Here is a 15197-nt window from a genome sequence, read left to right as displayed (position 1 = left end):
ACCCTCCTTGGGATTTGTTTCAGGGAAAGCCAAGGAGTGAGTGTGTGTGTGTGTGTGTGTGTGTGTGTGTGTGTGTGTGTTTAAGAGGGGAGTGGGGAGAAGGAGAGAGAAAAACAAAGAGATTGAGTCTCTAAGTACCTTTCCTATAATCAAAAAAAGGAAACCAGATTGTCCCACAAATTCCAACTCACGCCTGTCTTCTGCCTCTACCCGTTTCTTCATTAAACTCTCATGTAGCAGATCATGAGCTACTGGGACAGCACTATAAAACTAAAACAGAGTGCTCCTTTTCCTCTCATCCCCCATTAGGTGGGGGGAAAATGAGAGTGGGTGGCATTAAATAAATGGTAACCGCACTGTCCAGTCCCAGCTGCTGGCAAAAGCCAACACCAGCTCCCCCCTAGGCCCTGGCCAGTTGGTCAGAGAGGGAAAGACACAATCTGGGTGGCAGCTCATTATAGCCACAAATGCACACAAGAGTGGGGACAGTTCTCCCACCTCACACCCTCCTGTGGGGAATACAACCTCCAAGCTCAGCCCAAGTTAACCAGCCTTGCAAGTAAAAACCACAAAACCAGTTCAAAGCTTTTTCCAAAGGCAGCTTTTCTTCTCAGGCTCCACTACTGGCCAAGAAGGTGATCTCAATGCAAACCCACATTCCTGGGAGGTGTTTGGGAAATGGGCAGCTCTGCAGAACAGAGGCTGGAATGTTTGGTTTGCAGACAGGGATCTAAGTCAGGACACTGCTTCGACTTTCCTGGCGAGTTCAGAGGAAGTTTGGGGAGGATTCAGCAAAGGGAGGACCGTGAGCCCTCACCTGTCTCTCTGGCTCAGTCTGTATTGAGAAGGCTTTAAGAGCACCAGAGGGAGAAGTTAGGGAACAAAGTCACACCCCAGGTTCCCAGAGCACTACAGCTTCCAGCTTTCACGTTCTCTTCTGTGTTAGGACAACACAGGATGCTTCCGCATTTCGCAGCATCATCATCAAAGGATTACTCATGTGGCTTTTGCACACCTGGTGCAGGAAGTACAGGCGGGAGGGACCCCAATGGGACAGCCTCTGTAAACCCATGTTATTACCACAAGATTGTGTCGAGACAAACAGAGCATAGGCTAGAAATCACATTTCCAGACCACAGAGAATGAAGTCCAAGCAGAGTTCACTGCCACACTACAGCATTAAGGAAACATACCTCAAATGAGAAAAAACAAACTGAAATAGACCTGAAAGTGTATAGGATGGCAATCTGAAATACTCAAACTCAAAGCAGCAAAAAGTAGAATGTTACTTGCCAGGAGCTAGAGAGAGGGAAATGGGGAGGTGTTAGTCAAAGGGTACAAAGTTCCAGTTATACAAGATGAGTAAGACCTAGACATCTACTGTACAACCTAATGCCTGTAGTTAAGAATACGGCATTGTGTACTGTCCTTAAAAATTTGCAAAGAGGGTAGACCTTTATATTGTGTTATCCCCCAAAATAAAAATTTTTTAAATAAAGAGGGTGATAGGAAACTTTTGGATGGATATATTTATGACACTGTGTTTCACGAGCATAAACTTATCTCCAAATTTGTCAAGTTGTATACATTAAATATGTACAGCCTTTTGGATGTCAATCATACCTCATTAAAGTGTTTTTACAAAAATAAATTAGTATATAATTATCAATTACGTACATGCAGAGTAAACACTTAATACATAGAAGTTATTATTCATTATTGTTCCAATCCTCCTACACCCTCTAGACAAAAGTAGCCACGCTCTACTCTTAGTTCCCCAAGCCCATTGCACATGTGTCTATACCATTTTACATTATTACATCACAACTATGTGTATGCATACAGTAGTACCTCGGTTTTCGAATGTCTCCGTTGACAAACATTTCGGTTTACAAACGCCGTAAACCCGGAAGTAAATGCTTCAGTTTTCAAACACGCCTCAGAAGTCAAACATGTCACACAGCTTCCGCTGAGTGCAAGATCCTGAGGCCTCGCTGTCGGCTGTTTTCGAATGTTTCAGAACTCGAACAGTCTTCCGGAACGGATTATGTTTGAAAACTGAGGTACCACTGTATTTGTTTCCTTCACCAGATGGAAACCAAACCAAAGCCCTCAGGAGAGCATCACATACATGGGAACCATTTAAGCGTTAACTCATATAAAGAAAATGAATGAATGAATCAATCTAGTCATGGAGAGGCAGATAATAAAGCATCATATCTCAGTCAACAATTACAATTTCACTGTTAAGACTTTCCCATGACTTGTCAACTCTAAATGACCCAGGGAAGACGTAAGGTTGTCCTGAGTCATTCTTATCTTAGTGAGGTGAGAAAAAATAAGAAATCTGAACCAAATGCAAAGGATACGCCATTCCTCTGATACGTTTCACTTTTCCTGGATCTGTGAGCTGCACGGGCTTCAGGACCTTCCTTACAGGACATGAGAAAAACACTTCACCTCCTCCTCCAGGAGGCATTCCCCGTCGCACAATCTGCACACATGATGAGAAAGAGGCAAGGAGGTAGCAAAGAGTGGATGACCCTGACACCCGACCCAGTAAGGTTTACATCAAGGGACTCTTCCTTAGAAGGGAGATGGCTCTTTCACATTCAACTTAGAATTAATTCCCAAGTCAACAGCACGTTACAGCACATTAGCTCAAAGAGGGCACATGATGAGCAAGGACTCCCATGGTGTATCAAAAATAGCAGCAGATGCAGGGCCAGCATGTCCCAAAGTCAAGAAGGTTTTCATCGCTAAAAGGAAGGATTTTTGGCCTATTTCATGAGTTAATCCCATTTCTTAATCATCAGGAACCCTTTTCCTATGCAATTAACTGATCTATCAAAACTCTAAATTACAGTCATGCCCTGCTTAATGACAGGGATACGTTCTGAGACACTAGGTGCCGTTAGGTGACTGCATCATTGTTTGAACATCATAACCTGGATCGAATAGCCTACTACACCCAGAGGCTATACGAACAGCCTATTGTTCCTAGGTTACAAAACTCTACACTGTAGGCAACTGTAACACAATGTTAACTATTTGTATATCTAAACATATCTAAACATAGAAAAGGTATGTTAAGAACATGGTACAAAAGATTAAAAATGGTACACGTGTATCAGCCATTTACCACGGAGTTTGTAGGGCTGGAAGTTGAGTCAGTGAGCGAGAGCTGAGTGAACGTGAAGGCCGAGGACATTACTGCAGACTTTATAAACATTATACACTTAGGGTACATTCAATGTATTTAAAAATAGTTTCTTCAATAATAAATTAACCTTCACTTATTGTAAATAAATACACTATTACTGAAAACCTTTCAATGTTAGGGTCCACGTTTTCAAACTTTTTAAGGAGCTTGTTGAGGTCTGTAAAAGCTTCTCCTAACCCTTCACTGTGAATTTTCTTGGGGACTCTTTTTCTTCTCCTGCAGTTTCCTTTTCTCTTGCCTCTTCTATAGCTATACATTCCTGTTCCAGTTCCAACAACTCCTCCTAAGTCAGTTCCTCAGGAACCACCTCTAGGAGCTCCTCCACGTCACCCTCAGCCACGCCCAGGTTCAAGCTGCACGCCATCGCAACCTCAGCCTTGGCGATTTTGACATCCTCCTTACCCTTGGCAAATCCCATGAACAAACCCCAAGGACAAACTCCTGAGTGTCTTCTTCTAGGTGCCACACACACACTCCTTGGTGACACTACCCCCAAGCCCGAGCAAGGCTCTTGGTGCAGTCGTAGGTGTAATCCGTCCAGAACTGTATCAGTGTCTTCATCAGCTGTAGCAACAGCCCAGGCAAAGGTCCTCCTCAGGTAGGACGTATAAGCTGTTGGAACTCCTGGATCCATGGGTTGAACCGAAGAGGTGGTGTTTGGCGGGAGAAACACCACTTTGATGTTGGGATGAAGATCACCAATGAAAGGAGGACGTCTGGAAGTACTGTCAACAATAGGCAAAATCTTGAAAGGTATGTGATGCTCCACACCGTACTTTTCCATTTCAATGACATAACAATTCAGGAGGGCATCTTAGAAGAGCAGCTTGTCACCCACGGCTTCTTACTGCTTCTGCGGTACCTGGGCAGTGTGCTTACTGATATGTTTAAAGGCCCTCCACTGTGCCAGATCACAGAGGGTTTCAATTTGTAGCCTGAAACATTGCCTCCAAGCGAGACTTAAAAGCCTTGAAACTGGGCATTGATTTGGCCTCTTTATGGATGAAAGTCCTTTCAGAAATCTGTTTCCAGAATACGGAGATTTCATCTATATTGAATATTTGCTCTGGCAAGTAGTTTTCCTCCACAATCAGTTTATCTAGAGTTTCCAAAAATCAGCATTCACACACTCATCACTTTCACATTATGTAATCAATAACCATTCTTGAATCGTTTAAACCACCAAGAGGTAGCACTAAATTCAACATCATACTCGGGTTCAGCCTATTCTTTCAACTACTTGCAAACAAACTTTTTGCTTTGGCCACAATCGTCCTAGTGCTGAGAGGGATACACTTCTGTGTCTGTTCTTCAATCCAGATCATGAGAAGTTCTGTGTCTGATATACCGTGTTTCCCCAAAAATAAGCCCTAACCGGAACATAAGCCCTAGCATGATTTTTCAGGATGCTCATAATATAAGCCCTACCGTATTTCCCTGAAAATAACACAGGGTATTATATTAATTTTTGCTCCAAAAGACGCATTAGGGCTTATTTTACATTACGCGCATCCTGAAAAATCATGCTAGGGCTTATGTTCTGGTTAGCTCTTATTTTTGGGGACACGGTAGGCCCTCCTTAAATTTTTGTTAGTCTCGTTGCCTTCAATGAAGCAGACCCTTTAATAGCTTCTGTCGCTTTGTTCTTTTCCTCAAGATCGTAGCTATGGTGGACTGGGACATGCCTGACTGGAGAGCTATAACCATCACTGGTTTTCCACCTTTGTAGTCCTTAATCACTTTTTATTTTCATTTCCGGGTCAGTCGCTCAATGTGGCCTCTTAATGGCAACATTAGCAATGGATGTTGTATGCTTAGGGGTCACAATGAACAAAACAACACGAGATTAAATGAAGCACAAGAGAAAATGATGCAATCAAGAGACACGGTAAACACAAGACGTATGCGGCTGCTGCCAGTGTGACATGACATGCTGTTTTACAGCAAACTTTTTTTTTTTTTTTTTTTAAGATTTTATTGGGGAAGGGGAACAGGACTTTATTGGGGAACAGTGTGTACTTCCAGGACTTTTTTCCAAGTCAAGTTGTTGTCCTTTCAATCTTAGTTGTGGAGGGTGCCGTTCAGCTTCAAGTTGTTGTCCTTTCAGTCTTAGTTGTGGAGGGCGCAGCTCAGCTCCAGGTCCAGTTGCCGTTTCTAGTTGCAGAGGGCGCAGCCCACCATCCCTTGCGGGACTCGAGGAATTGAACTGGCAACCTTGTGGTTGAGAGCCCACTGGCCCATGTGGGAATCGAACCGGCAGCCTTCAGAGTTAGGAGCACAGAGCTCTAACTGCCTAAGCCACTGGGCCAGCCCCCACCAACTCTTTTTTTAATAAGTAGGAAGAGTATACTCTAAACTACAATAAAAAGTATAGTAAATACATAAACCAGTAAGATAGTCGTTCATTATCACTATCAAGTATTACGTACTGTACATAATTGTATGTGCTACACTTTTATACACCTGACAGAGCAGTAAGTTTGCTTATACCAGTCACTGCAAACATGTGAGTAATACACTGCACTGTGAGTTACAACAGCTACAAGGTCACAGGTGACAGGAATTTTTAGCTCCACTATAATCTTATAAGACCATATGTGGTCTATCATCGACTGAAATGTCATTATGCAGTGCATGACTGTATAAAATAACAACAAAGTCATTTCCCCTGTTTAAAAACATCAATTTAAAAAGTAAAAATGCTGGCGCGGCCGGTTAGCTCAGTTGGTTAGAGCGTGGTCCTAATAACACCAAGGTTGCTGGTTCGATCCCCGCATGGGCCACTTTGAGTTGCGCCATCCTTAAAAAGTAGAAATGCTAAACAGCTTAAGATATCTAGTTATCACACTAACTTGATATAATTTCTTTCAATAGCAAACAAAGAGATGCTTACATTACTTCTAGTTGGTTTTGAAAATACTGAAAATTTTCAGGTTGGAAGGCCCTGGACACAAAATCTATCCAGATGATCTAGAATAGAGGCATTACAGCCAGAATCTCGGCTCCACTACTTACTCGCTGAGGGACATGAACAGAGTTGTTAGGAGGAGTAAAGGAATTAATATATGTAGACTGGCCAAAGCACCTACCACAAAGAAAGTACAATACAACTGTTGGCTCTTATTGTCATTACAATTAGGGTCCCTTTCAGCTCAAAGCTGTAATGTTTGGATCATGAGTCCTGTGGGTCTTCTCATAAACAGTGACTTCAAATCTCTCTCTCTCTCTCTCTCTCTCTCTCTCTCTCTCTCTCTCTCTCACACACACACACACACACACACACACACACACAGTCATATAGCTCTTCCACTGAGTTGGTAAGGAAATGTTTTACACAGATATATGTAGCCAACAATTCATACATTCTTACCTTTAGCTCAAGTGATTCACCATCAATCCCAAACTGTTTCAAGACAGGGAAGGCTGCTGCCTTAAGAACATCAACCTGTGGAATTATTTCAGAACAAAGAAAAAGTTTCATTAAACCTTGAGCAGATGGAAAGAAGAAAGAGCCCACGAAGCAGAGTTGATGCAGTGTAGCAAAGAGGAAGGATGCTGGCTTACAACTGAGGGCATGGACCGGCTCCGCTCCCGGGTAAGACTGCAGTTTCACAAGCCACCAGCTCCTGAGCCCCTTTCCTCATAGAGACGTGCACCGACCTTAAGAGTCACCATCATGAGCATTACATGCATCATGCAAAAAACATTGAGAAACTACCAGGCTCACACAGAAAACAAACTGGGACCTCTGCTCACTCTTTTAGGTATAAACACTACGGAAGAAAACATCAACCTTTTTAATTAATCTTTTCCCAACATGGTTGTTTAATGTTTAAAGCTGGTGACACTCTGAGCCAAAGCAAACCAAATGAACTATTCAACGGCTACCTAAGAATCCTGCTGATGGCCACCACACAGGCAGTTAAAGGGTAGGTGGTGATTCTACAAGAAAGTAAGGGTGGGGGGCCACGGGGGAGAATGACAGCCTCAAACTACCTGAAGCAGCACAAACCCCAAACTGCACAGTTAATGGCAAAACTATGCCAAATATTACTGTTATCTTCTCCCTACTCAGAACTCATATGAGGCCTGGGTTCCCTTCTTGTTCATTTATGGATTCCTCAGAATATAAGGATGATATTCAAATCACGTTTATCTGACAAATCAGCGAATGTTGCCTCAACAGCAACCAAGGAGCAGGGGCAGCAGGGGAGAGCCCTGGTCCTGGTTCAGTCCCTGCCTCTAGGTAGCTGCATGGCCTCAGACAAAAAACTCCCAACTGTGCGAATTCCCTTGTCTCTAAGGGAAGGGGCTCAGCCTGTCTCCAAGTTGCTACCAACTAACTCCACCACGCTAAGAGTCACAGAATGATACTCCAAGAAAAGCTTTACAGCAGAGCATAGGCCCCAACTAAATATTCTGCTATCAGAAAGGTAACCAGAGGTAGAAATGACCTGTGAAGCCTAGGCACATCTTCAGAATGGATCAGGTGGGGCAGAAGCAGTTACTAGGAAACCCCATAACTATTAGCTAATTTCAATTAAGTATTAAAGCTAAACACATCCAAATATTTAAAATATTTAAAATATGTATTTGGGTTGCCAAAACCAAGAAGAATTTAGTCTAGGCTAGTTTTAAGGGCAGCTGAGGAGAAGGCCAAGCCAATTCTGGAAAAAGAAGGGGATGCAAGAATGTGGGTTACTCTGCCCACGTGACTTCTTGGACTCAGGCAACCACCAGTTCTACTGGGGAAAAGAAAGGTAAGGAAACAAAACAAACCTGTGGCTCATCCTACCTATACCTGACTATACAGGATGAAATCAGATTTACTCTGAGGGTCAGCCAGAAGCCCGAGTGGAACCTTCGGGTATGGTCCTATCTCCTAAATTACTCTGCACCTGACAAGAAGGGAGGCAGCTCAGTGTGGTGGGCCGAGGGCCGAGAGAGCAGATGTGGGCTTGAGCCCCCTGCCCGTGTGTCTTACTAGCTGTGACACCTGAAATCTCCCTATCTCCCCGGGCCTCGACTTCCTGCTGTGTAAAATGAGGGGCTGGACTGGACATGCTCTCCGTCTCCTCACCAGTCTGCACACCAGTGTTAGCAGAGAGCAGGTGGTCTGCGAGTTCTGCTAAGGGAAACTGAGCAGTCACTGCAGTTAGCAAGAAAAGGCAGAAGTCTGGCCTGAGTGGTGCCTCAGGGCAAAGGCGACATTCTGACAGTGCAGTCAATCAATCAACAGGCAGAAATGTCCTCAGATCCATGCCAGGTAGAAGAAGAGAAAAAACCTGCTCTCAGTTACCTTGTCGGAAACAGTGATAAGAACACCCACCTCATAGAGTCTGTATGAGAATAATATAAATATGGATACAGTTACTAGAACAGTGACCCGCACACTGTGGACTCGATTGTATTTCTTTCCCCCTTTTGGGACAGTAACGGAAAAGGATGGAATTTTCACTCACCATCTGACCAGGATGTTGGCACCAATAAATATTTACTGGAGGCCGTGGTGCCAATCATTGAGATTCAAAGGAAAACTCTTAGAACTTTTCTTCTCCCTCCTGGAACTTCTCAAAATTTCTCCCCATTATCTATCCTTTCGCCTCTGAGGGGGAAAAAAATGTCCCTCCCCATTTATAAGGCTCATCCCCTCTGGACTTCCACAGGAGTTACCCTTATTAAATCCCCCAACTCCTTTTATTTTCATCCTTTCCTTCTCCATTACAGCTTCTCCTCAGCCTACAAACAAGCTCACGTCTCCAATCATCTTAAAAAAAAATTCCCAAAATCAGCTCTTCAGGAATCATCCTATCTAATCTTCCGGAAAGATCTCCTAACTTTCAATAGTTGTCTCATTCCTCAACTTGTGACTGTCCTTACACTCCAATGACACTGTTCTCTCAAAGGTCAACAAAACTCACTGCTGAATCTCCCTGCCCAGTCCTAAATCAACTCCTGCAAAGGCTGACTTTCTGGGTCCTCCCTGGCTTCTCCAGACACTTCTATCTCCACGGTCACTGCCTCCAGCTCCTCTTCCCCTCCACACACCTTAAACATTCATCTCCTCTCCTGTTCTCAGTCCCTGGGACCATGGGGCAAACACTCTACTGCCCAGAGGCCAGAAAGGGAATTTAAATGAATGATGAGGTCAGCTAAAACCTCCCGCTAACTGGACAGCTCGTGCCTTACCCCCCAAGAGGGCAGCTGCTACTCAGCTCTAGCTGATGGTTGTCATGGAAGAACGAACAGCTATCCAGTGCTGCCACATCAATCTACGATAAAGTTAAATCTGGGGTTTCAAACATGAACATCCAGTTCTGATACCCACATCACCACGCTATGCAGGCCAATGGAGAAACACCAGTCGGGATAATTCAGCCCAAAAGCCACCAGTGTTCAACCTCAGCACTGGTCAATCTCATTCTCCTAGGGATGCATCTATCAGTGGGTAAGATCCTTCTCTCAGCCTCCAGAGTGCTCGTCCTAAAAACCAGACTGATTCTGTGGTTTCCCTCCCTCTAGAAAAGCCTCCCCAGCCCTCAGCACTTTCTGTACATCTTCTCTCAAAGCCCACAGTCTCTCAGCCTTGCAGGCTCCCTAGCTGTGCTCACAGCTCTCCACGCCATGAGACCAGGTTCCTAGGGGCAGAACTCATCATATTCATACTGGTGCAGAGTAAACGCGGACATGAACTCACACACTAAAGAGACAGCTCAAAATGAAGAAGCCAACGGCTGACAAAGTTACTCTTTATCCAAGATTAAGTATATTTATTTTATCCTGGGTTGGAGCCAAGTACTAACTAAATTCCTTTTATTCGAGCAACTAACAAAAGCAGAGAGTCTTGCAGCATATGAACCGGGTTGTTGTTTTTTTTAAATATTCTGTATAAAAGTACTATCATTAGCAATTATAGAAAAAGTATTACACTGGGACAAACAGTGCCGAAGTCTCCTGTATGCCTCAGGGCCTTTCACCATTTTTCAAGGCACCTTCCCCACCCTCCAATCTGAAAGTATATAGACCTCCTCTCAAGAACACTTTTAACTGAAGGGCCCGTTTCCTAGAATCTTCCAGAAAATGCAGGGGAAAAGCAATCATTTGAAATTAGTTTAAAATTCTAAACAGTTTATTCAACATTCCTTCACAGCTAAGAATTTCAGATCTTGCAGTGTACTCCAGATTCTAGGAAAAGAGTTTATGTACCCGAATTCCCAAGAATTGAGAAATAAGTCTTTTAATGCCTAAGAACACATTACCCAGGTTTATACCCCAATAAGTGTCCTGGTGAATACCAGCAGTTTCCACTCTGGGGCTCAGTGAGCCACCTAAATCGTCTTTCCTGGTTAGGAAGTCTACACACTTGACATTCTGCCTCAGAAGCACGCCTGTACGGGTTTTGGTTCCATGTCTGCAGAGGTGAAGGTAAGAGTCCTCCGTTAGGAAGTCACATCATGGCCCTCAGCTTTAAGATACCTTCTCTGGACAACAGAGCATCCACAGGTGGGGGTCCTTCCCTCCCTAGGAGAGGTCTAAGGCAGGTCTGGAAAGGACTGCTCTCATCTCTCTCTCCCTTACACGCACACACACCCCAAAACCCATCCTAGACTGGCACTAAGACAGTTGTGACCACAGTGAGAATTGCACCTGTATATGAAACTATCCTCCCCAGACATGCAGGAAAATTAGCAGGCTTAAGAAGAAGGTTGCTGGTGTCCACACACTATCAAAGCTCACATACACCTTCCCTGCCCTGATGCCCTTTTCGAAATCTGCAGTCTTCTCAAAAAAAGTCCTAACGTTGGCTGATGCCTGAGTAAGTCAAGATTATACTGCAGCAGCCAAGGAGATATTAATTTCCTTCTAAAGTTCTGGTCTGCTGCCTTCCAGCCTCGGCTATTACGTGACGCTACGAAGCTCCACTTGCACACACTGCAGCCAGCAAAGCCGTATTTCATGTCACGCATGATGAGACTGCCAGCATCTGTTCTGAAGGCTCTCAGCCACGACAATGACAGGCCCCTTGATGAACGCTGACAATAGTCACAGGATTTGATGATTACAAGTCTTGGTTCATCTGCACTTTATCAGGAACTTAGTTCTCCGAGTTGGGTGGTAACAAGAGACAAAACAAAAACCACGCCATGGTTTGGCGTCGCTACTCACCGAAGGGTCAACCTGGTCATTGGTCACTCCTCGCAGAACTATTCGTAATGGGTGCTTCATAAATGGAGCCAGGCACAGCAGACCCTCCAGGTAATAGCCAATGCTGCGATGGACACTGCAGTCATGTTCCACAGATCCACCAGACAGGAGGCCAGGCTGGTAATACAAGGTTGTTCCTTACACAAGAGGAAAGAGAGCCACATTCAGCAGGGGGAAAAAACCTCAGTGTCACAGGGCAACAAAGGTAGTGAGTCCCAGGGGAAAGTCTGACAAGGGCATCCAAGAGAGTTCAAAATGCCATTCCTAAGAGCCCACACTTGACTCCAAAAGCTGACTCATTACTGTCAAGCCCCTGTAATAATAAACTGTGAGTGTAATTTAATAAAGAGTAATAAATTAAGCCCTTCCCTAAGCGATCTGAATTGCCCAAGTCAGGGCAGGGCACAGAGGAGAGATGCTAACAGGCATCTTAGTCTCCCAACAGCACACTCTCAGACTGTGCTGATGGGGGGGTGGGGGGGTGGTGTTTACAAATGATGCTCTGAAATCATCACACCAGCAATCAGCTTCTTTCAGGCCCTCGAAATGAGATTTCCCATATACTGCACTCACCAAATAAGATGTCTAGAAAAGGCAAGTATTTTATGGTAATTCCATTAATAGTAGCTATTTTAATAGTAACAAATGGAAATGTCTAAATTTATTTTATAGCTTTAGTGGAAACTATTCACTTTTTCACATATTCATATCATCCAAAAAGTTCCTTACTAGATTTGTATATTAAAGGAAAAAATAAAGCAAGATACTCCAGATGATTTAGGGGTTTAAATGGGTGAACAAGGTATTTTTGCTGCTCCAATATTTTGCAATGCCTTCTGGCACAATTTATCAATAAATAAATGTAACATTAGAGGAAGGAGATATGTTCACTCACTCAAAAGCAAAGCAGCTCAAAGAAGCTCAGGAGTTTCATAGAATAAATTTAGGTTTTACCTTATTAAAACCCAAAATACCAATAATCACAATCAGAATCATATTTTTCCCTCACTTTTCAAAGGGAAGCATTCTACATCAGTAATTCTAAACACTATTAATGAGTCACAAAACCGATCCTTTAGGTCAAAAAGCCAAAAGAAAAACAAAAACTAAACCCTATGTAACTACTAAACTCTGCAAATCTGTTTATGCCTGCAAGTTAACCAAATGAGAAACTGACCAGATCATCAGAATATTCTACTCCGGGTGCGTGCGCGTGCGTGTTTGGGGGTGGGGGTGAGGATGACGGTGAAGGGGACATGAGGTGGAAGCAGGATCGTGTCCATGTCTTACTTCCCAACCTAAGCTGCAGATGTAATCAGGAAAGAACAGAATCATCTGCCCTCTGAGTTACCAACATAAACTTCTCCAAAACTCTCCAGCAATTTCAAAGTAAAGCCAAGGAAGACTAAGAGAATCACAGCTTGCAAAGGGCATCTGAAATATCCTGCCTAAAACCTGTTCTTTGTAATGTATGGCTGAATGCAGCTACAGATCAATAAGTCTCACGTGGTGCCAGGCCACTTATGAAGCCAAGCTTGTCTTCTTTCTTAAAAGAGTCAACATATGGGAAAGGTCAGAGTTTCTTTTGTTGCCTGTATATGGAGAGGTACGTAGTTCACGGGGCCTGCCAAAGGATGTCTGCCATGGTCTCCTATACAATGTAGACAGAAGAGCTTCTAATAGCAGACAAACCAACAAAAACCTAGAAACCTGAATGTTGATCAGTAAGGAGGAGTTAAATAAATTATCATGCAGCCGTACAACAGAACATTGTATTAGACCCACTGAAATACTGATAGACCTACATGTGCCAGGCAGGGCAAGTTCTCAGAGACACCTGTGCCAGTGAAGGACAGCTGGCGGCAGAACGTACGGAGAGCACGACCCTGCTGATGGTCTGAGGTACAGAAGTGCCCGTGCAGGCAAATGTATGCAGAGGATACAAGGGCACACACCCCAGGCTGTGCCCAGGGCTACTCCTAGGCAAGGGAATGGAAGACAGAACAGGTAGAGGGAATTTCGTCTTTTTTTCGCATATGCTTGTGTACACTTATTTTAAAAGATAAAATAAAACAACAAAATTCAGCACATATAAATACCTCATGGTGTTTCTTGTAAGATTTTATTTGTGACAATATAAGTAAATGGACTTTGAAAAGTTGTATGTAAATGCTAGTATAAAACATTTTCATTGTTAAAAATGCAGAGGTGCTTGTTTGTTGATCTGAAATTTTCAGTCTTCTAACTTCCATAAATCAAGTGTATGCCCCTTAAACTGACAGATTGCACACATACCTCCAAACAATTGTATCAGACAGGAAACTGGGTTTTTCCACCTGAATACAACATTTATACCATCAAAAGGAGTGAGAAACAGAGGAATGCATAAGTAGTACATATGTAGGTGCTTTGAGGAATGGGAAGAAAAGGAGCTTACCTGTTTGGTTTATTTCAATTCGAGAACCATTTGTTATTTTGTCCAATAGTCTTATGAAGCTGGCTTCAAAATCTGTGGAAAAAAGAGACAACAGATTGGCCTCAGGTTAGGTCCCCATTTCCAGACAGCACATCCCACTCAGGTACCGTCATAAAGGGTAGGTAACCTCCTGCATCACACCTGGGTTTTTCTCAGGGCCTGGGTGGGATCACTGATTGAGGAACCTGAAGCAGTTGAAAAGCACTAACTAGCACACATATGTTTAGTAGAACTATTAGAAACAATCCAGCTTTCATATTCCACGGAAAGTAGCAACTCTACCAGTAATCTAATGGGATATTAATTTCAGCAGCATAACTCTATCCATAAGACCTGTTTTTACTGACCTAAGAAGTACATGCCAAATAAGGGAGAAATAGCAGAAAGTAGAGAAGAGTTTTAAAGTAAAAGTCTTACTTGTTCCAAAATACCTGAGGGAGGATTAAATCAAGGGCCACCCTTCAGTCTCAGAGATAGTAAGAGGTCACTGTCTCCCCCATTCAACAAATTCTCCCTTCTTCTACCATCTTACTTCTAGAGCTATCTCACCAGCTGTTTTTAATTTCATTATAAAGATGCTTAAATGTACAGTATTATTGCCACCTTTTTTTTCTTTTTAATGTGTGAGAAAAAGACTGGAAAGAAAAACACCAAATGTTAATAAATGGGTTTGTCTTCATGGTAGGACTTTATATGAATTCTATTTTCTCGTTTAAGTTTTAATGTTCAAATTTGCTTCAATTCCTTTTATGAATAGTTATTTAAAATATAAAAGCTGGTCATTCTTTAAAAAGGTGGGCAGGGAGGTCAGGAGCTGATTTTAAATGTGAAATACGGAAGAAGGGAGAGTGAAGACTCAGGAGGATATGTCCTCTGGTCTTCCCCTGAATTGATCTTACACACACACACACACACCCCTATACACACGCCCACTTTAGCTCCAACCTCCTACCCATGAACAAGGACAGGAAGACCAACTCTTCTGCACAGTAAACGCTGTGACCGCCTGAGGCTTCTCTGCAGTTCCCACTCCTATAATGAACTAACAGAGTTTGCCAGCACAGACCCAACCCTAGCAGTCACCTGAACTGAACCCAAAGAGTAAGCAGATCAACTAAGCAATTCCCATCCACTTGTTCTGCTACTTAACACTGTCCCATAACTTCTGTCATAGCAGATTCTGCCATCAGTACAAAGACCACTATAAGTCAGAGAAATTCCATTATGTCCTGAAACAAGTAACAATGGCTCACAACAGTGGGTGTGGATTAATGCTTACCTTGCAGCCACATA

At 43.3% G+C, this 15197-nt stretch overlaps 1 protein-coding gene across 6 annotated transcripts in view; it reads right to left on the bottom strand.

The window, feature by feature from the left end:
• RCL1 (RNA terminal phosphate cyclase like 1) overlaps positions 1-15197 on the bottom strand; it is a 50184-nt gene that overhangs the window by 21965 nt on the left and 13022 nt on the right. For all 6 annotated transcript variants that reach the window (XR_012495720.2, XR_012495721.2, XR_012495722.2 and 3 more), the window contains exons 2-5: positions 13866-13937; positions 11390-11565; positions 6594-6668; positions 2370-2494 (exon numbers count right to left, since the gene is read on the bottom strand). Coding sequence is in view for 2 of the 6 variants with exons in the window: in XM_074330477.2 (XP_074186578.1) it covers positions 2370-2494; positions 6594-6668; positions 11390-11565; positions 13866-13937 (448 nt within the window). In the remaining 4 variants the exon portion in view is untranslated. The remainder of the gene's footprint in view (positions 1-2369; positions 2495-6593; positions 6669-11389; positions 11566-13865; positions 13938-15197) is intronic.

Source organism: Rhinolophus sinicus, chromosome 16 (assembly GCF_057876585.1).
Source record: "Rhinolophus sinicus isolate RSI-liver-muscle chromosome 16, RSI-T2T, whole genome shotgun sequence".
NCBI classification, from domain to species: Eukaryota; Metazoa; Chordata; class Mammalia; order Chiroptera; family Rhinolophidae; genus Rhinolophus; species Rhinolophus sinicus.
The sequence above is the reverse complement of the archived record's forward strand: the minus strand, read 5'-3'. Positions and strand labels throughout refer to the sequence as shown.